At 45.8% G+C, this 22,625-nt stretch overlaps 1 protein-coding gene across 1 annotated transcript; it reads left to right on the top strand.

Moving 5' to 3' along the window:
* The first annotated feature begins 69 nt into the window (after positions 1-69).
* On the top strand, positions 70-21,657 carry SLC16A5 (solute carrier family 16 member 5). Its single transcript, XM_083430054.1, has 6 exons — positions 70-391; positions 4,299-4,581; positions 12,310-12,453; positions 13,780-14,637; positions 17,520-18,150; positions 18,452-21,657. The coding sequence occupies exons 2-5, from the start codon at positions 4,362-4,364 to the stop codon at positions 17,762-17,764; spliced, it is 1,467 nt and encodes a 488-aa protein (XP_083286180.1). The 5' UTR covers positions 70-391; positions 4,299-4,361; the 3' UTR covers positions 17,765-18,150; positions 18,452-21,657.
* The last annotated feature ends 968 nt before the right edge of the window (positions 21,658-22,625 follow it).

The following is a 22,625-nucleotide window of genomic DNA, read 5'->3' as shown; positions in this document are numbered from 1 at the left end:
AAACAGATCTATAAGGCATGCGGGGCGCGGGGGGGGGGTGAACCAAGGCAGATCCCACGACCCCAATCAAATTAAGCAAAAGCAACAATAGGCTCCTCTCTCCTCCTCGCCACCCTATTGAACAGGAGCCGCCCTCGGGGCTCCTCGCCTGACCTCGGCCCCCTTTGACCTCAGCCCGCCCCGGGCTCCTCTGGCAGCGCGCGACGCTCTCGGATCTCCGGCTTCCAAGTCTCCTCCTCCTCTTCCATAAGCAACCGAAAGGGAACCGGAGTCGAGAGCTCGGCCGGCCCTTTGAGGAAGTGGAGCGGGGTGGAGAGCGGAGAGGAAAGGGCCACGGGGTCGCCCCTGGGAAGGGAAGGAAGCAGCAGCCCCGCCTGGGGGGCGTGAGCAGGTGAGCAGGCGGCGATCGGCTGGGGAACCCGATCAAGATCACTACGAGACCGCGGGGGGGTGTGGAGGGGGGAGAGTTCTTAAGATCCCAGCCTCTGCCCTGCACTTCCTTATGGGATTCTTCGATCACCCTAGCTGAGGCCAGAGGGGGATCCCTGGGGGGAGTAAGGATGGGGGTAAAGCGCAGAAAGGATCCCCTTCGTGATCGAAGGACACTGGATCGAAAGGTGCCTGGTCTCGATTTCCTGTTTTCGGGAGGGAAAGGAACGACGACGCCCCCTCCCCTTCGCCCCCGTTGACACCTGGACCGAAACCGGAACAATCCCTTTCTCGGTCGACACCAGAGTTGAGAGTTGCTATAAGCCTTCTCAGGATCCCCGAGGCGTGCAGGGATCTCTCTCGGGTGAGCCCTTGGAAGGAAGCTCCGTTTCGAAATTGCCGCTGCTTAAAACGGCGCGGGGGTCGAAGCAAACCCACGCCTTTCTAATACCGCTTTGCAAAAAATCTAAACTGAATCGGACGCTTGTCTGGATGGCCCTTTTTCTGATTCCGTATAGACAGGAAAGGAGGCAGCCCTGAAACTGGCTCCAAAGAACCACATGGGTTGGTTTGAGCAACAAGTTATGGAGTTCCCGTTTTGTATCGCTGTTGGTGTTTTTAAAGAGGCAGCTGTTGCAGCTCATGACTCTAGAGATGCTGTGTTGTGTACCGGCAGAGAGCCAGAGCAGTGAACTTGGGCTCAAATTTTGTCTCAGCCTCGAATTCACTAGGTCTCAATTCTCTCGTCTGCAATATTGAGATAAGAGCATTGGGCTTTCTTTACAGGTAAAGGTAAAGGGACCCCTGACCATTAGTCCAGTCGTGACCGACTCTGGGGTTGCTGTGCTCATCTTTATTGGCCGATGCCAGAGCGGTACCTATTTATCTACTTGCACTTTGACGTGCTTTCGAACTGCTAATTTATCTACTTGCACTTTGATGTGCTTTCGAACTGCTAATTTATCTACTTGCACTTTGACATGCTTTCGAACTGCTAGGTTAGCCAGGAGCAAGGACCGAGCAACGGGCGCTCACCCCGTCACGGGGATTCGAACCGCTGATCTTCTGATCGGCAAGGCCTAGGCTCTGTGGTTTAACCCACAGCGCCACCGGCGTCCCTCTTTACAGATTACCAAGACTTTTACTAGGGGATCAGCAACCTTTTTCACCCGTGGGCTGGTCCACCATCCCTCAGACCCTGTGGTGGGCCGGACTATATTTGGGGGGGGGGGGAATGAACAAATTCCTATTCCCCACAAATAACCCAGAGATGCATTTTAAATAAAAGGATACATTCTACTCATGTAAAAACACACTGATTCCCAAACCGTCCGTGGGCCGGATTGCGAAGGCGATTGGGCCGCATCCAGCCCCTGGCCCTTCGGTTGCCTACACCTGTTTTACAAGCACCAGCACTTTGAACACTTTTCTCTAAACATTTAAATACTGGTGGTAAGAACCATACAACTATGAACATTTCTAAGCTAATGTTAAGTACTAGGGGCAAGAACTATATATCTATAAAGCAGGAAGAGTCTAAATATACCAATATCACCCTAATCTGACCAACTCCAGCCAGGATGAATAGTTGCATGTATTGAGCTACATCTCACACAGGTTGTTTTTTTCCCCTCTGTGTGTGTGTGTGTGTGTGTGTGTACATACATACCTGGCGCCATAGTATTTAAAAATTACGTATAAATAAAATGTACCGGTAACTTGCAAATAGAGTATGGTATTTTAAAAACTGAAGCACCCATAAAGGTTCAGTAATCCAGTAAGTGTGTCTGTGGTGGTGAAATGAATTGCCTTGCTTCCACTATGAAACTTCTAGCTTGTATAACTGACAGATCACACCAGAGGAGCCAGTCAGTGGGCACCAAATTATCTCTTGGTACAGGTATGTGTGTATAGTGGTTAAGAGTGGTTAAGAGCCAGTGTGGTGTAGTGGTTAAGAGTGGTAGTCTCGTAATCTGGGGAACCAGATTCGCGTCTCCGCTCCTCCACATGCAACTGCTGGGTGACCTTGGGCTAGTCACACTTCTCTGAAGTCTCTCAGCCCCACCCACCTCACAGAGTGTTTGTTGTGGGGGAGGAAGGGAAAGGAGAATGTTAGCCGCTTTGAGACTCCTTCGGGTAGTGATAAAACGGGATATCAAATCCAAACTCTTCTCTCTTCTTCTTCTTGTCCAATCAGTTTTCAGCACCATAGCTAAGAAATAAGGGGATTTGGTGTTCAGGCTCAAAAGAACCTCCATAACCCCTGCCTTGGGAACTTGCTGTAGCATAGCACCAAGGAGGTCACAATGTTCTGCATTCAGCACCAGCGTTACTATGAAGCAACACGAAATGGGCATTTCAGGCTGCAGAATCCATAGAGGGTGACCACCTTCCTGCTTTTGATTCATTTACGTGGCATTAAAAATTAACTACCACTACTTCTGGTGAAATTTTGAGGGTTGGTAAACAGACTGTTGGCAACACATGATTCCTTAAATACCTAGGAGACAACTACACTGGCTAGTTTATGGGACTCAGGGGAGAGGAACATACAGAAGAAGACACCCTTGCAATTTCCTGGCAGCTTTGAGGCATGCATCCCAACTTCTTCCTCTGACTCTCTGCCAGCAAAATGCCCTGTCAGGTGTGGCGGTAGAATAGTGGGCCAACCATGCATTTATCAACTGGACCAGGCCGGTCCTGGCCCTGCTAGAGGTCACCTAGATAACACCCGTGTTCCTTTATACCTGCTTCTGCTGACCATCAGAGTAGTGAGGGCGCCACATATTTTATCTGATGGAACAAATATTGCATAAGCTGTTTCCCCATCTCCACTCCTGCATAACTGAGTGGGGCATTCCAAAGGAAACAACCAGTGGTCTCTTTTTTATTATTATTTTGGAGAGCACTTCCAAGTTGCCACTATTTTGGGGGGCGATTCACTCACATACCAACAAATGCAGGTTACAAACTTGAGCAACAAATCCCCTTCTCAAAAGGACTGGACATTTTTGTGATGGGGAAAGAAAATGCACTGGGGTGGGTGGGAATAACACTTGCTTTGATGTAACATCATCTAACCTCCCAGAAAACAAATCGGGACGAATGCTCAATAAACAGATCATCTGGAAGCGCCCTGGACCCCTGGAGGTACCTGAGCTGCCCATGTCTTTTCTTTGCTGTGGAACCCAGTTCAGGGAAAGGGCTCTCCTTAAAGTGGTTTCACACCCAATGCTTTAAACAACTTTTTGGGGGGGAAAGGGATCTCTTGTGCTTTTTATGTAGGCTGGACGGGAGAATAAATGCATTTTGTAGAGCAGGTGTAACTTGCAGACATTGTAGATATTACATTAGAGTTAAAGGAAATATAAAAATCAATGCAGATGTAACATGTGAACATGTCCTAGGGGCCTTTCTCGCCGCTTGAAAGTGAGAGGCACTTTCTGTTCTATCCTGGGACAAACAGGGCAACTCGGACAGGAACCTGTGCAAGAGCAGTCACTACAACTTAATTCTCAGCAGAACCGTACAGACTTTACACTGGGATTGGCATTTATGGGCAGAGCCTTCTTCTCTTGGCACAATAATTTTATGACATTAGATAAGGGCAGCAAGGGGAATCCACTGACCGAAAGCAGGTGAAAGGGAAAACTGGCAGGGCGCTGGTGCTGAGTAATACCAGCTAGCTCTTTCCTCACTGGAGGTGTGTCCAACATTATACCTAGAAGCATTCATAATCTTGTGAAATAAAAGGAGATGACAGACCTTTCTCAGGCCGGCTGGTGACACCAGAACTGAGAAGCTCTCTAGAAAAGCACAACAAATTCTTCTGTTTTTCAGCAACTCTTTTTTTCCTGCCTTCTTTGCAGCTGCTGCATCACTTTCGTTTGTGCATTTTCCTCTAACGAGGCTTGCTCAGGAAAAAAACAACAATGTCCAAAGAAGAAGAGGTGGCTGCGAGGATCTCCAAAGACCAGGATCGAGGATGGGCGTGGGTGGTCTTAGTAGCCACCGTGATTGTTCAAGGCCTAACGCTGGGCTTCCCTTCGTGCACTGGGGTCTTCTTCAAGGACCTGCAGCGTGATTTCCAGGCTAGCAACAGCCAGACATCATGGTTTCCTTCCATCATGACAGCTGTGCTCCATGCAGGGGGTGAGTGTTTGCTTTTACTTATCTGAACATCCTTCGCAAAAGGCACCCAAAGTCAGTGTTTGAAACTCCCATTGTTTTAGGCATATTTTGTGACAGGGAATTTCATTAGCATGAGCAGTTTCTGAGCTCTGGGCGCAGTACTGCGCCTAAGATTTCGATTAAAACTGCAGAGTGGAAGGAAAGGAGGACCTTTTTCTGCCTCCCCACTTCCAGCTACTCTCTGGAGACTGGAGAAGAGACCCTCTTAAGAATATTAGGGGGGTGGGCAGGGGAAGGAGTAGACCATGTAAAAAGGGAACATAATATTTTAGCTGCAGTTCATTCATTTTCAGCTTTGTATTCTTATTATAAAAAATATTATTATAAAAAAGCGCGCCTAGCCATTCCGTTGTTGTGCCCATAAGCTAGGTTCAAGGTGCCATTGAGCTCCTAGCTTTTATATCTCAGCTTCTTACACAGCTCAAAGTACAACTCACGGAAAGCCCTCAATCAATGAAACCCATCTAAAAGGTGTTGCTCGACTGCCTTTAGCTTCCTGATTTGTACAGACTTGTCTGTTTCAGCCCACTTCACTATTACTACACAGATGCCAAATACAACCTGGAGACATAAGAAGAGCCCCTAAGGATCAGGCTAATGTCCCATCTAGTCCAGCATTCTGTTCAAACAATGGCCAGCTAGATGACTTTGGGAAGCCTACAGATAGTTCTTGAGTGCAACAGCACTCTCCCCACTTGTGATTCCCAGCTACTGATAGGGGAGTGGGTGGCGCTGTGGTCTAAACCACTGAGCCTCTTGATCTTGCCGATCAGAAGGTCAGCGGTTCAAATCCGCACGACGGGTCAACATTCAGCTTTATTGAGTGGCCTCAGGTTCTAGAGCAGGCTTCCTCAACCTCAGCCCTCCAAGATGTTTTGAGACTACAATTCCCATCATCCCTGACCACTGGTCCTGCTAGCTAGGGATCATGGGAGTTGTAGGCCAAAAACATATGGAGGGCCGAGGTTGCGGAAGCCTGTGCTAGATGGGAAAAAGGGAAACAAAATTACAGTACATCCAGTGCTTACCTGGTTTTATTGATATATGACACCTCTATACAACAGACTCCTGATAAATGCAACAGCGTGTCTTGAACATGCCATTAGCTTACTGTTTCCTCAGGTTAGGTATTAATCTGTGCCTTTGGCTACTATGTATTTTGCACCTCAAGCAAAGGATGGAGGCCATAAACAAGCAATGAAGTTATAGCACAGAGAAATTAAAGATTAATGTGGTGAATGGCCTGTGGGAGTGTCTGGAGGCAGTGGGAGGATGCGAGGCAGCTAATGGGATGAGGTTGCACCTTGACAAGACAAAAGTATTGTTTCTGGGAGACAGGGAGCAGGTAGGTGTGAGGGACTCCCTGGTCCTGAACGGAGTAACTGTGCCCCTGAAGGACCAGGTGCACAGCCTGGGAGTCCTTTTGGACTTAAAGCTGTCCATGAAGGTTAATTCTGTGTCCAGGGCGGCTGTCTACCAGCTCCATCTGGGGAGGGGCGTAGCTAGCTGCTCTGGCACCTGGAGCAGTGGGGGAGGTGGGGATCCACACATGGGGGCACTGCGGCGAGCTGCCCATGGAGTCTGTCTGGTGGATGCAAGCCCCACACTGACAATTTGGGCAGCACGGGGCCCTGAGCCACTCCGTCACTCCCAGGAGAGACGCGTGGCTTGGGAGCGCTACATGCCAGGCCCCACGGTAAGTGCCAACCCCTATGGTGTGTCATCTTGTCACTCCCTCAAGGATGACACCTGGGACAGGCCACACACCCCGCACCCCCCTTCCTACGCCCCTGCTCTGATGCGCCAGCTGAGATCCTATCTGCCTGCGCACTGTCATGATAGAGTGGTACATGCTCTGGATATCTCCCACTTGGACTACTGCAATGCACTCTACGTAGGGCTATTTTTGAAGGTGGCTTGGAAATGGCAACTAATCCAGAATGTGGCTGCCAGACTTGTGACTGGAAGTGGCTGCCGGGACCATATAACTCTAGTCTTGAAAGGCCTACATTGTCTCTCAGTACATTTCCGAGCACAGTTCAAAGTGTTGGTGCTGACCTTTAAAGACCTGGATGGCCTCAGCTCCATATACCTGAAGGAGCATCTCCACCCGCGTCGTTCAGCCAGGACATTTAGATCCAGCTCCGAGGGCCTTCTGGCAGTTCCCTCAGTGTGAGAAGTGAAGTTACAGTGAACCAGGCAGAAGGCCTTCTCGGTAGTGGTGCCCACCCTGTGGAATGCCCTCCCATCAGATGTCAAGGAGATAAGAAACTATATAACCTTTAGAAGACCTCTGAATGCAGCCCTGTATAGGGAATGGGGTTTTTATTATGCTTTTATATAGTGGGCAACCCAGTCAGATGGGCAGGATACAAATTAAATCATCATTATCACCAATAATTCGTGCTGCAATCAAAGCAACTTTTTCCAGGGAGAAAAAACCCTCAAAGGATTTGAGTCCTTAAGCTACCCAGTCACACTGACCTGGCACTGCCTGCCACATTGCTCTGTTGCTGCAGCACTCAGCGTAAATTTACCGGTAGTCTGTTCTATATATGTACCCTCACAGTCCACATGACTAGGAGTTTACATAAACCAGAGATAAGGTGAAGAGAGATTTAAGCAGTCACAGTGATTAATCATGTAATAGGATCATGTTGAGCTGAGCAAAGGGAAAACACTCAGATTTCTTCAAACAGCAGCGTGAGTAGGATTGCCAACTTGTTCCTGGCAAGGCTGCTGTGCCTTTAACACCTGGCAGTTGAAAGCACAAAGCCCTGCCCAGAGAAAAAGTTGGCAGCCCTATACCCCATTCAGTTAACCTAGAAACTGGGTAAAAGTTTAACGTCGCATAAGAAAAAGAAGTGTATACCTGGCTCTTGTGTTAATCTGGGGTGGGCAATGAGCCAGGAAAAGGGACTGTGTCTTTAAAAGAGCTATTTACAAATCAGTGGGTGACCATGTATGCCCTGAGGTCTGTCTAGGGTTGCCAACATCTTTGTTAGCTCCTGAACATTTAACAAGCGGGGTGTCGTTTCCTAACACCCAGAAGCTGTTCAATGTGCTGAAATTTCCTAAGGTCTTAAACTCTTAAACCCTGGCAGGAAAACAAACCTAACCTTTCCAGTCCGGCCTGTGCCTCTATGTAGAGAAAGCTAAACTCCTTAGGTACCTTCCCTCCTCAGGGTCAGCAAGAGCAGGGTTCAGATCCTGCACTGAGCCATGACACTCTCTAGGTGACTTTGGGGTCAGTGTTAGTCTCTTAGCCTAACCTCCCAATAAACCAAGTAGTTTTGTTGTTCTATAAATCTGCCCTTTTAAAAAAAAGAAGTTTCAGTTCCAGCTATCTGTGTGCAAGGGTGAAACCAATCCACCCATCCCCAGGACAACATCCACCCTTCCTTTGTGCTGACTAATTTTTATTCATTTTTGTCTGTGGGTGTTTCTTCCCTGTGCTCACTCTGTAAACAGCGTGGGACTAGGGGAAAGGAGGCAGGTGACACCTGGGGCTGAACCTTCCCCTTCATGCTCACCCGTCCTGGGAAACGTGAGCAGTTAGGAAATCCCAAGGCCACACAGGAAGAAGCAGGCTGGTGCTCGATCTGTTCCAGCCAGGGCCCCGCAGATGAGCTGACAGCCTCACGAGGAAGAAGCTACTCACTGGTGTAAGAATTCAAGTCCGTACAGCATTGCTGGGTCTGAGCAGAACCTGCTCCTGCGCCTTTAACAGGGACCTGGCAGGCAATTTCATGAAAAACAAAGGGCTCCCCCAGGCAACCTATTTATCAAGCATTTGCCTGGGTTGCCCACAAAAATGTTAGATTATATCTGCTATTTTATTGAGCATTTGTTCTGATTTGATGTGGGGTGCTTAGATGATAACGGGGGCATTTATTCTGATTTGTGTTAGTCATTAGTTCACCCTGTACTTTTCTTGTTGTGCTTTCCAACCTGCAAAAAGTCCTGTTGCTTTTTTTGTTTTGTTTTGATTGTTTTGTTTTGTTTTGTTTTGTTTTGTGAGCTGGGGCTGATGGGACTTGTAGTCCAAAGCATCTGAAAGGGAATCAGGTTGGCAAAGGCTGCCCTAGAGAGCATAAGAACATAAGACGACTGTGCTGGATCATACCAGTGACCCATCAATTCCAGCATCCTGTTCTCACAGTGGCCAACCAGATGGTAATGGGAAGCCCGGAAGCAAGGACCCAAGTGCAACAGTGCTTTCCCCTGCTGCAGTTTCCTGCACCTAGTAGTCAGAAGCATTTCTACCTCCAGCCATGGAGGCAGAACATAGTCATCATGACTAATTAATAATAATTTTATTATTTATACCCCACCCATCTGGCTGGGTTGCCAGCCAGACACTGGATCAATGGCTAGTGGCCATTGATAGCTTATGTGCACTTCAATCCACTTTAATTGCACATATTTCAAGCTCCGGTAATTGCCTGAATCCCTTCTGCAAAATACTGGCAGCCTGGAGGCACCCATCACCTGGTTATTTCTCCAGATCAGATCTCTATTAAAAGCTCAGGAGCAGCCAGGCTAGAGGGCAACCTTAAACATTAGGATTCGCGCCAGCTTTTGACTCACCCTTCTTCCGGGTATTAGGTAAGAATTAATTTTAAAAGCCTCTTTATGAGGAGTTGGAGTAACAGTCCATCTAATTTAGCACTACAAATGAATGGCAACAAGTCTGAGATCTTTTCTGGGCCTAGCGGATTTTATTCTCCTTTAATAGTTGCACAAAAACCTGCGGTTAAAGGTACAGGAGTCCTGCCAGGGGTGTTAAAGCTCTTAACAACCCTAAGTGATGATTTGCTCGTTTGATGGTACTGGGGTGGTTATACATGATCCCACATTCAATGCTGTTTGCACTTGCAAAAGTTTTTGGGGTGGGCATACTGCTTCATTTCCAACCAGTGCGTGTCCTGTAGCTTCCTGCTGAAATCTTCTAACTATTCATGCCATAAATGTTCCTGTGTTGTTGTTAGTTTTTGTCCCACTCTCATTGCGCTGTAGTGCAAGACCCAATTGCCCTTCAAGCAGCAATAATGTGGCATCTTTGAGGAAGCATTGCAGAGCAACTAGTAAAGTGGAATTATTTGTGTGTGGCCCAGTATAAGTCCACCTCCAATACACAATTATTGTGTCAATGACATGTTTCATAGAATCATAGCGTTGGAAGGGACTCCAAGAATCATCCAGTCCAACCTCCTGCAATGCAGGCATCTCAACACGTGGTCCCCCATCCAATTTGAAATGGTACCAGACCCTGCTTAGCTTTGCAAATGTGCAAGCAGTTTTATTGCTGCTCCACTATGTTGCAGAATACACCTGTAAAACAATTTTTAAAAAAACTCTTTAGGGACTCTACAATTTTTCCAGTCGCAGACCGTGCTTCTACATTCTTTTTTTAAAAAATAATAATTATTGAATGATTTTATATTACAAAAAACATTACAACCATACTACCACAAAATACAATTGAGAAATAAAAATTACATACATCAATATTTTGTTTGTTATTTGTTATTTACTGTCTTATTTCCTCCCAAACATCCCATACAAAACACACAAACACACACACACAAAAAGAATAATAATGATAATAATGAAAATAAATATTTTCCCCGTTTTATCTTACAAAATCTTTTCTTCACTTTTGACTTCCTGTCAAGTCCCTTCGCATATGTTTTATCTTACAATTGAATGTACACAAAACAATAAACCTTTCTAAATTTTCCAATACATTCAGAAAACACAATAAATCCTTAATTGTTATCCACCTCCTTTTACTTCCTTTGTCACTCGAATCCTAGCACGGAGTCAAAACTATTATTGTATTTTTGAACATATCTTCTATAACCATCCCATTTTTCCGCAAATTTTTGCTTTGAGTTTCCTCTGAGTTTGCTAGTCAATTGAGGACCATGCTTCTACATCCTACTTCCTCCCACATGAGGAAGAAAAAAGGGGTCTCAAAGGTCACTGACTCTATGCTCTTAAGACTTGGTCATAGCATTCAGGCTATGATTCCACCCAGGCACCAGAATTTTCCAAGTCAGAAGTTGGTGGCCTGAGAGCAAAGGGCCAGCCCATGCCCTTGTGTCCCTTAAAAACCTAGAGATCTTAAAGCAGAGATAAAACCTACGACCTCATATATGCAAGGCTATACAGTGGTACCTTGGGTTAAGTACTTAATTCATTCCGGAGGTCCGTACTTAACCTGAAACTGTTCTTAACCTGAAGCAGCACTTTAGCTAATGGGACCTCCTGCTGCTGCTGCGCTGCTGGAGCAGGATTTCTGTTCTCATCCTGAAGCAAAGTTCTTAACCTGAAGCTCTATTTCTGGGTTAGTGTAGTCTGTAACCTGAAGCGTATGTAACCTGAAGCGTAAGTAACCCAAGGTACCACTGTATATTCAACCAAGGAGCCTCAATCTGTGAAACTGAAGTTGCCCAAGGAGTCTTCGTAGGTGTATTCAGGCAAACACCCCCTCACGTGCTGAGGGGGAAAACTGGACTGTGTCCCACCAGCAACATCTCACCTGCTAGTTATGTATGCAATGACCACACCTCTACTAGTCTGTGAGGACCTATATTGTAAGAGGGGCTCATTTGGAACCCCCTCCCCCCCAAAAAAAATGTCATAGCCAACTGCAAATGAAGCCTCTTTGCTTCAGAAAATTGCCTTTGTCAAGAAATAAAAGTAATGAGAGAAAGCTTTTCAATAAATGTCGGGGATGGGTGGGAATATGTTGGGTTATTGACAGGATTTGATTGGGGTTGGGATTTATTTCCTCTGGAAAAGACATCTTCACACACACAAACACAAACACAAACACAGAGGAAGGTCATGTTTAAACAGTAATTTAAAGTCACGTAAAGGGCAAACGCCACTTCCTGTTCTTCTCCTGCTTACCTGAGAACTTGCTGAGGAAATCAAGTCCTGGGGGGGAATTCCTATTACCAGAGAGGCATCTGTTGGACCAAAAAAAGCTATGGTATCTTAAATATGCTACTGAATATAATATGTACCCAAGTAGTTGGTAGCCCAGTTGTCATCATTATACAGTACTGTATACGTAAGGCAGTTCACAGACCACAACCTTCCTCTCTTTTGCTGAGGAGCATATTTTGCTTGAGTTTGTTTAGATCTTGCCAAACAAATCGCGCTTATTCAGATTGCTCCCCAGCTCCCTCCTGAAAAGCCATATTAGTTTACAGAAATATGGATTCATCCCTTCCTACATCTCCCACACTGAAACCCAGCACATTGTTCACCACACGGAGGCTGCATTCACATGTCTTGTCTTGCCCACACTGTAAGTGCTGCTACCTGTTCCCCTTGGCATTTGCTTTTATTCTGAGTGGTTTGTACACAAATTGCGGTCCACATTATCTTCTCTGCCCCCGCCTTCAACGTTTTCCCACTTTGGGCTAGGCCTACTGCATGAACTTACCGGCAAGAAGGCATAAATATTTGCTTTGGAACATTAGTGTTGATACTCTGTCCAGAAAGTTTAGACAGTGGCGCAGGAGTATCTTCTTGCCCTTTACAATTCTGTTTTTGCATAACATAGCCTTGGGTTATGTGGGTGACGACTGCTATTACCTGGGAGGGGCCCACAGCATCATATTTTGACAGCGCTCCTCCTGCTCTGATTGACGCTGAAGTTTGCTTTTTCAGGGCCTCTTTGCAGCATTTTGGTGGAACGATTTGGCTGCAGGACCACTGTGATGCTTGGAGGCCTTCTCAGCGGGGTGGGCATGGTTGCCAGTGCTTTCTCCAAGTCCATTAGTCACCTTTACATAACAGCAGGATTCATCACAGGTGAGTAGAGCCTCCACGTGGGTTGGTATGCAGAAGCTTCGTCCGGGTTTTGTAACACATGGTGCCCCAGTTCACATGCAGCACTCAGCCAAGCTGTGGCTTAGCACGAATGAGAAAATGTGTGGGTTCCCAGACAGGAGATGGGGGCTGCTACCAAGGGCTTAACCATGGTTTGGCTTAGTGTTATGCTCCAACCTTGGCTTGTGGTTTGCCTCTCTCAGTAGAGACTGTAACCTTGTTTATAGTCCATATTTTGTCTGGAACGAAAGATTTACATGTAACATGAGGCCAAACCATGGCTTAGCCTTGGGTAGCACCATAACAACAGGATTGGGGAAGGAGCGCAGTGTGCCAGTGGAGGTATACATTCACGGAAGAGAAGGAGAGGTGATTCTTGCCATTTGGGGTACCCTCCACAACAGATTTATTTTGGGGAGGTAGGCATTGCTCGAAGGATAGGGAATAGTCAAAAATTCCCTCCCCTCCTCCTCCATATGCAGGCGCCTCCTGGTAAAGCAATTAGTGTCTGTTGTACATAATTTTTCTTATAAGCCCATCATATTATAATTGGATTTCAACACAGCTCTGATCAATGAACTGTCCTTGAGGATGGTTTAGTTTATCATACCATTTAATAGTACTTTTCAATATAATGTGGAACCTTGGTTTTCAAACGTAACCCGTTCCGGAAGATCGTTCAACTTCCAAAATGTTCGAAAACCAAAAATCAATGTCCTGGCTGCAAAGTTGTTCATCTTCCGAGGCGCGCCCAAAAACGGAAGTAATTACTTCTGGGTTTTCGGCATTCAGCTTCTGAATTATTTGGCTTCTGAGACGCTCGAAAACCAAGGTTCCACTGTAGATTGAAAATAATGGTAGCATATTTGAAAATATAAGACTTCCTATTTCATAAGATTTTTGTCTAGTGGGCAATGTGACTTGCGTTTTCTCTTTTCTGTTTTTGTCCAAGCATAGAAAAGTGCAAATATATATATATATTTTTGCTAACCTTTAAGTACATTCATAAATAGGAGAGTTCTTGACCACATACATTACTATTGTTGTTATAGTTTTGATTGTGTACAACCCTTTAGGTGCTGTAAAATATAGCTGCTCTTGAATAAAGATCTCATGTGGTCTGAAAACTGGGGCAGGGAGCGTGTTTTGCCTCCATCCTCCTTAGACTGGTTTCCCTGGCCTTAGAGGGCCACTGAAGTAATTCATGTAATGTGTTCTGAACACCTTAAAAGTGCTTGATAAACGCTCAATATATCTAAAACTCCAACATTTCAAATTCACACTCTTGAATCTCTTCTTTCTTTAAAGGCTTGGGGTCATGTTTCAGCTTCCAGGCTGGAGTCACTGTGCTTGGCTACTACTTCATACGCCGTCGAGCCCTGGCCAACGCTCTGGCCTCCACAGGTGTCTCCATTGGCCTCACGCTCTGGCCACTGTTCTCCCAGTACATGCTTGACGAGATGGGCTGGAGAAACACTTTCCTCATCTTTGGCGGGGTGCTGCTGAACTGCTGCGTTTGTGGGGCTGTGATGAGGCCAGTGGTGCCAGTCCAGCTGCCTGCCCCATCATCGAAGCCCTACCCTGAACAGCCACCTGAAGGGGCCTATCTGTCTAATGGAAACACTGTGCATCATGAAAAGGAACTGCCTCGGCCCAGGTGTGCCGCTTGCATCCAGACCCTACAGAAGTACCTGGCTTTTGACGTCTTCTGCAAGAACAAAGGCTACCAGATCTACACCATTGGCGTGTCTTGGATGGTGATGGGTTTCGTGCTGCCCCTCATCTACCTGGTGCCTTACGCCATCTTCAATGGAGTGCCGGAGCGCAAGGCAGCCCTGCTCATCTCCATCATTGGGTTCATCAACATATTCATGCGCCCCATGGCGGGCCTGCTCTCAGGCCTCAACGTCTTCACTGGCCGGAGGATCTACCTCTTTAGCCTGGCTGTCCTCCTCAACGGCCTGAGCAACCTCATCTGTGCAATCTCAGCTGACTACACCGTCCTTGTCTTCTACTGCTTGGTCTACAGTGTCTCCATGAGTGTCATCGGTGCTCTTCTCTTCCAGGTGTTAATGGATGTGGTAGAGATGGACAGGTTCTCCAGTGCCTTGGGTCTCTTCACCATCTTGGAGAGTGTCACCATTCTCATTGGACCCCCTCTAGCAGGTAAGATGTGGGCAGGGCCTGAGACACTGGGCATTCTGCAAGTACAAGAACTTTAGCAGAATTTGGCAGGGGTCATAGACTTCCCTGCAGGTAAAACTACTACAGCCTTGAAATGGCAAGCACTGGGGCACAGTGGTTGCTTTAGACACTCCATGTTGGCTAGCCCTTCTCTTGATCAGCCTGTCCCTAACCTGGTATCCTCCAGTTGTTTTGGACTCAAACTCCCAGCATGGCTAATTGTAAGGGCTGGTGGGTGTTGTGATCCAAAATATCTGGAAGTTTGGGAAGGTTGCTCCAGATTGTGGAGAGTTGCGCAAAAATAACCATCCCCCCACTTTTCTGTAGGTGGGTGCTGGGAGTGCTCTTTCTGTGAGCAAAACTCAGCTCATGGGAAGTTTGGATTCAACCCTACATGTTTACCTTTGTATTTTAATGTCCTTGAGGAAGAGCTGAAAAAGTTCAGGCCAGTTCCATCCTAGTACAAAATAACCCTGTGAATAGTTCCACCCCCCGCGCCCCTGTTGCCTAGTGTGTTTCTCCTATTCTTACAATTTGTGTGTTATTCACTGCAACCACAGTTTGGGTACACACATCCAACACAATTGGCTCATAGTATGAATCAGCCATCAGACACTCTGGCTATTCTTGCCTGTTGCCATGCGGTTTGAGAGGCCAGATGGCTGTTTTCCATTATCTGGTGACCTTTCAGAGCCAGAGTTTCAAGGCTCCATGGAGCAAGCAAACATGTGAAATTCAATGCATTTTTTAAAAGACGTCAAATAGAGATAATTCTTTGATGAGCAAACTATGATGCAGCAGTTTTACCAGGCCTTACAAAAATAGACCAAAGGGAAGGAAATATCAAATTGGTTGACTGCCCAGGGTTTTCTATTACATGCAAGGAGCCTCCATGAGTACAGGAGACTCCCTGCTTCAGAAGTTCACCTTCCAACTTGTGGAATGTGATGGTGATGTCGGAAGGAGGCAGAACTTAACACACTTGCCTCCCCACTCAGCTCTTGGGTTTTATGTTTAAGCAAAATGCCTGAAGGGTGGCGCTGTGGGTTAAACCACTGAGCCTAGGGCTTGCCGATCAGAAGGTCGGCAGTTTGAATCCCCGTGACGGGGTGAGCTCCCGTTGCTCGGTCCCTGCTCCTGCCAACCTAGCAGTTCGAAAGCACGTCAAAGTGCAAGTAGATAAATAGGTACTGCTCCGGCAGGAAGGTAAATGGCGTTTCTGTGTGCTGCTCTGGTTTGCCAGAAGCGGCTTAGTCATGCTGGCCACATGACCCCGAAGCTGTACGCCGGCCCCCTCGGCCAATAAAGTGAGATGAGCACCGCAACCCCAGAGTCGGCCACGACTGGACCTAATGGTCAGGGGTCCCTTTACCTTTACCTTAAAATGCCTGAAAGGGCTACTGGTGCAGAATTCATAACAACAACAACAACAACAATTTATTCTTTATTATTTATACCCAACACAATAAAAGATCAAACATTTAAAACTTCCCTAAACAGAGCTGCTTTCAAATGTCTTCTAAAAGTCAGATAGTTGTTTATTTCATTGACATCTGATGGGAGGGCATTCCACAGGGCAGGCACCACTACCGAGAAGGCCCTCTGCCTGGTTCCCTGTAACCTCACTTCCTGCAGTGAGGGAACTGCCAGAAGGTCTCAGATCTGGACCTCAGTGTCCGGGCAGAATGATGGGGGGTGGAGAAGCTCCTTCAGGTATACTGGGCTTTAAAGGTCAGCACCTAACAACATAAAATAACCATCTCACTCACTAAGAATGAAGAACAACTGTAGACAACCAAACCCTGACCATTACTGCCATCTAAATATCTAGGAGAATGCAAATGTCTCACTGAAATGATGATAAAGACCTTGCTAGGCATGCCTCTCTGGAGAAAGCATTCCACAGTGGGGGGGGGGGGAGGCACTTACAGAACAGACTTGTTGTCTCCTTGCCAGCCTCCAAATGTCTCTTGGAAAGAAGCAAACAAAGAAGCACCTATTGGGCTATGAGAAAGTGATGGGGCAGTGGTTGGTTGCTACCAACACCATGGTGGCAAAGAACAAGTACTAGGACCAAAAAGAGTTTGGTCCTATCTTCACCACAGACTTATATTTCCTTGCCCTAGGGATCCTGGAAACTAGTTCTTCTGGGAAGGGGGCATTAAGATTTGGAACAGATCTGAGCAGATTCGCCAAACCACAATTCATAAATATATATTGTGGTGGGTGGGGAAGCAAAGACAGTTAAATTGGGATCATGTTTATAGTGTAGACATACCTTTCGGGTGGGGAGACCAGAGGCAGCTGCATTTGCTGCTGGATGAGGTCATCTGTACAGTGGGGGGGGGGGTTATTTATTTATTTATTTATTTGTCCCTGACATCCTTGGACAGCTCTTTGGTCTTGGTCATGGTGGCTAGTTTGGAATCTGCTGGATTGTTGACAGGTGTCTTTTGTACAGGTACTGTAACGAGCTGGGATTACAGGTAATACCTCTCCCTTACAGCAGGTGCTTCTAATCTCAGCTCGTTACATACAGTGAAGATACCAGGTAGCCTGACATCTGGGTGGTTGATAGGGGATCAAATACTTACTTCACTGATTATAATGCACATCAATCTCTGACTTTTGTCTTCTGGGTTTCTGCTGTTGTTATTCTGTCTCTCACAGCTACAATAAACCTACCACTGCAATTATGGACTAGTCATTTCTTCATCAGAGGGCAAATTTAGCAGGGATACTTTCCCCCCCCCCCCTCACTCTGTATGTGGTTGTGAGCATTTTGGAGGAGAATGGAATCCTATTAAAAAGCGGAAAGTTGCACTTCTGCATGCCATTGAGATTTGAACTTCTTTCTGTTCCAGGTCTTCTTGTGGATATCACGGGCCACTACAGTTACGTCTTCTATGCTTCCACCTTCTTCATGGTAACGTCTGCTCTCTTCATGGGTCTTAGCTTCTGCACTATGAAAGCAAAGAACAAACTGAAAGAGACCCATAAGCTGCTATCCCCAGAGGTCCCCTCCAGGGGAAAATACATGGAAGTGCCAACAGAACAGGGGCCAAGGAGAAATGATCCTCCCGCAGTCATCTATATAACAAGCATCTGAGTCCAGATGAGCTGGAGGGACATTGGATTTCTCACAAATGAAAAACATCTGGAAACAGAAGGGGGGAAAACAAGTGCCTCATTTTTCTGGTTCTCCCGTCCTCCCTACTGTGACCTCCTACTCAGCTGTGCTGGGCTCATATGAAGGATCTAGGTCAGAGGATATGAACTCAAAGCTATCCAGAAATCTAAAGAGCACTTTAAACAAAACATACACGGTGTAAGCCATGGGGCCAAAGAGGGACAGTGCCCAGTGGCAACATCTGTATCATTACTTGAAGCTTAATTATTTTTATCACCAGGTTTTCTTTATACATTCCAGTTTTTCAAGCTGGAAGGATTTCTTCACCCACTGGGTTATATGAATGACAATAGAACCTGTAGACAGTGGCGTGGCGTGGGGGGGCAGGGGGGGCCGGCCGCACCGGGCGCAACATCTGGGGGGGGTGCGCTCGCACTTGCAGCTCTCTGCCCCTATCTGGCTCACTCTCTCTCTCTCACTGCAGTGCTGGCTGTGCAAATCCGATCCGAGCCGCCGGGTCGCCGCCCACTGTGGAGGGGGGGTGCCAGGCATGCGGTGCGGAGAGAGAGCGAGGGACTATGTGGGGGGGGGGACAGTGCAGCGGGGGGCGCAAATTACTTGCCTTGCCCCAGGTGCTGACAACCCACACAACGCCACTACCTGTAGAGAAGGGCAAATAATAGTTATGCGGGACTTGTTTCCGGACATGACCATTTGCCTCACTTAAGCAGAGCAAAGTCAACTAATTGGCTGATTCTCTCCTAGTCTAAAAGAAAAGTTATTCATTAGGGAGTTTTACTGCTGAACTCCTTGAATGTTAACATGAAGGCTTTCTTTCCTGTTGCATAATCTCAGAGCAGTTGCTGATTGACCATATTACGTATCTCCCTTACAGCAGCCAGATTGCGGATGAGTAGCGTTGTATGTGCAACTAAGCAAAGTGAATCATTTCTGCATTTTGAGGTTATTTTTGGGGGGTGGGATAACAAATGCTCATATCTTGAAGCTGCAGGTCACAGGAGAGCTCCAAAGTGCCTATATATTCTTGCCAATAGTGTATTGAAATCCTTTGCATTCTCCTTTGAAATATATGCTGCAGTAAAGAAAAGGTGATGCTAATTAAAAGAGGTGGCTATTCTGTCCACCTCCACAAGGAACAACAAATACAAATACAATGGCATTTTAAGTTTTATCTCCAGTGGGCATTCCTCACCATTGTAGGATTCCAGTGTCTTATAGAGCCAACTCAGAATGGGTGTATAAGCTATAATAAGGGTAATATGTTACATGTTGGCAAACTGACATCTATGCAGATGTATGTTGGTGTAAAGCAACATAAAGAATGGCAGGTACTACCCTTTGCTGCATGCCTAAAACAGCAGGTCGGATCAAGACCATCTCTGCTTTGGACTGAAGGTCGTTTTTTTTAAGGATATGCAGAGAAATATAATTAGGAAAATGGCACCCCAGTCTGGAATCTTCTTCTTAAAACAATAGCTTCATGTTACTTTGTGTTAAGACAAGCCTTGAAAATGACCCAGGCTGCTTACTGAGTTGACTGGGGAAATCGCAGCTAACTTTGCCAAATCTTCTGTGTTTGAGCTGTTGGGCCTAGGCTTGTTAAAACAGCCGTGTTTGACCTGGAACACAACTGTGTTTTAATTCTGATATACTTGCTTGCTTTTCGTAGTTCCAGCTCCCCAGCTCACATTGTTCTTCCGATACTGGTATTTCTTTCTAAACACTAACTTTAAGGTTTGTGGAGGATGTGAGCCAGATACAGCTTGGAATGGCAGGGATTTGTCATCGATGAACTCCAGCACTTTCAAAACCAGAAAGCTTTAAGAATATGCATGAACAAGAAGTTGTACAGTTTTAGGGTTCCGACCTGACAGGTCTATATTAATCTTTTCAAATGACAAGGAACAAACCAAGGAAATGTTCGTGCAGGACAGAACTACAATGGTGCACTGAAAGATGGAATCCAAGTGGGTATTCCCTGTCTCCAGCCAAGTAACATGGAGTGCAATTCATTTCTCCTGCACAAGCTCCAGTAACATGAGCGAGAGCTGTTCATACTCTTCTCCTTACAGAGGAGCGTCTCTTCAGACGGGCTTTGAATCCAGTCCACTCCCATGCTATCTGCAACAAGAGTGGGAAATCTGCGGACCTCCAGATGTTCTTGGACTACAGCCCCCACCATCCCTGACCATTGACCACACTGGCAAGGCCAGATGGGAGTTGCAGTCCAGCAGCATCATGCGGAAGTCAGACATGCATAGAAGCCACTAGAGGAGTTTAAAAAGCAGACAGTATTCAATTTCCTTTGCTGATTTAGGGCAAAGGAGCAAGGTGGAGGTGCATTTGAGTCCTTGCAGATGGGCTCTGCATGGTGCTTGTGCACAAACTAGCTAGGAAGCCACAGTGCCCCACTGATTCCAGGTGGCTAGATACAACCTTAGGGGTTAGGTTGTGATTCTGGTCTTTTGTGGGGTCAAAGGATTTTGCCGTGTCTGACAAGCATATGACCAAAGTATAAATTCAGCTGACATGCACACAAACATAGTTCTGAATACTCCTGTTCTATAGAAAGTCAAACCTCTATGTTTTAATTGGATTTTGGGCATTATCGTACATGGCAGCCTTTCACACTAGTTTTAAATAAATATTCCTGACCAAATATACCAGGTATAAAGTAGAAGAGAAGTATTTAAAAATAGAGTGGGCATATCCATACCATGTTCAGGACTGACATGGGACGTGCAAAAATGTGTTTTACAAGCCAATCTGGTGCAAGTTTCAGCTGCTAGCTTAGGTGGTTTTTTAAAGGTGTGTCAGACAAATTCACAAAGGATTCTGCTAAGATTGAAGTGGGGCTTCCAAGGACACTTCCAGACTGTTGCTCTTTTCAGATGGGATTCAACCACATACTTGCAATTTCAGGTTGCGCAATTATAGCCGACTGGGCAGTCTTGCGCTACAGAACTGCTTCCTCCAAAGATGGGTCATTTCATGATAAGGAAAATGAAAAGCCACTGGGAAGTCCGAGCAAACAAATCAGAAGGTATGCTCATTAAGTTGCCACTGTCATCTAATCTTCCTGCAAACAAGCTGGGATAAATGCTCAATAAATAGATTGTTTGGAAGTGCCCTTAGTCTACAGGTAGGATACATCCCAGTAGTGGAGAGTTACTCCCTTTATGTCCTACTTTTAAATGTCTCAAAGTCATCTGGCTGGCTGATGTTGTAAAACTAGATGGACCTTTGCATAATCCTCTTGGTCTCTTCTTATGTTGCTTTCAGGTGCTGTTGGATGCATAGTCCCACTTGTCCCAATGGCATAGTCAAAGATCAGGGAAGATGGGTGTTAATAGTTGTCCAACAATCTCTGGAGGACTACAGCTTCCCCATCCCAGTCCTAAAGAAGTTGACAGTTGGACTAGAAGATTGGCATCAATTTAGGCCACTGTTGTAAAGCGATTTCTTTGCAATTTCTTGATCTCAGGACTGTGGCCAGTTTGTTACAATATGCTCTTGAACAAGATTGCTGCATTATTGCTTGGATATATACGTGTAGTCTTCTTTTAAAAAATAATAATGTATTGATCCAAATGCACTTGGTAACTTTTGTAAAGCTGAAAACATTACAGCAAATAGGCAGGCTTAAGGACTTTGAATTGTAATGCACACCGACTTTTGTGCTTCCTTCAGGAATTGTGGAATGCTTTTTCTTCTTTCAGAATACACCATTTAAGAAGGGACCAAATATTAGCTTTTTCTATCCATGTCTGAATAAAGAAGCTAGGAAGTAAGACCTGTTTTGTTTAAGGCATTTTTTTGTTCATGAACTCTCAATAAAAAATTTAAACTTAGTATTTTAGATTCCCTGTAATTTCTCCATATCATTTCCCTCTGGATTAAGGGGAAACTGTTAATAAGGTTTCACATAGCAACTGATGTTGGTAGCCGTAATGTTGGTGGAGGAGGAACAAGGGGAGGACTGTTTCTGGAGCCTCTTGAACTAAATTCAATGTTGATTCTAGAGGAGCTCTATACGTTTCCTTCTTGTCAATTACAGCTGTCATTTTGCTCCTGTTGGCAACGGCTGCATGAGTTTCCTAGTTGGCAAGAGGGGTATTAACATTCCTGGCTTCATAACAAAATTGGTGGAAACACAGCAACTTAGTATTTAGTATTTAATAACATGAGACTGCAGCCCTTTACGCACTTAACCTGGAAGTAAGAAACATTGAGGTCAATGGAATTTACTTCTGGGTAGGCATGCCTAGGATTGCACTGAAAGTAACATTAAAATACTGGTTGCGTTAACGGTGGGGGGTATTGTGGTTTCAAATTCACTTACGACGTGCCCCTTCCACCTCACATTAAATTCTTCCCCCCTGCATCACTACTACCACCACATATATTTAGCTCTCAACGTGATGTCAACGTGACTGATTTCCCCCCCCCCTAAGTGACAAATTACAGTACAACAGCTATGCTCCTACAGATTGTTTAAAACCAGTAATTTCTCTATTGCATGAGCACAAGTATAGTGCTGGACATCTGAGGTTTTAAATAAAATGTCTGACAAAGGTAATAAGTCACAAAGATTTCTTTCCTTAGATTTATCCCTGTTGCATTGTGAAAGGCAAATCACTAAGTCATGGAACAGAACTGGCTTTTTCAAGACTTTCTGGGTAGGAAGTCAGAGGAATTAAGTTTTAATTAAATTCAGAAGCCAGGGAACACAAACACAGCTAGTTTTATTATACAACATTGAAAGCTAGCTAATCTGGAGAAACCAGCCAATAAAAAGACACTCCCATTCTCCATGACC

Source organism: Podarcis tiliguerta, assembly GCF_965153285.1.
Source record: "Podarcis tiliguerta genome assembly, chromosome: 2".
Lineage (NCBI taxonomy): Eukaryota > Metazoa > Chordata > Lepidosauria > Squamata > Lacertidae > Podarcis > Podarcis tiliguerta.
Note: the sequence above shows the minus strand (reverse complement) of the source record. Positions and strands in the feature narration are given on the sequence as shown.

Bases quoted from the DNA above. Each gene is read 5' to 3' on its own strand.
- SLC16A5 (XM_083430054.1), top strand. From the start codon at position 4,362: ATGTCCAAAGAAGAAGAGGTGGCTGCGAGGATCTCCAAAGACCAGGAT. The intron at 4,582-12,309 runs GTGAGTGTTTGC...TTGCTTTTTCAG, and splicing joins AGCTGTGCTCCATGCAGGGG to GGCCTCTTTGCAGCATTTTG. The intron at 12,454-13,779 runs GTGAGTAGAGCC...CTTTCTTTAAAG, and splicing joins AACAGCAGGATTCATCACAG to GCTTGGGGTCATGTTTCAGC.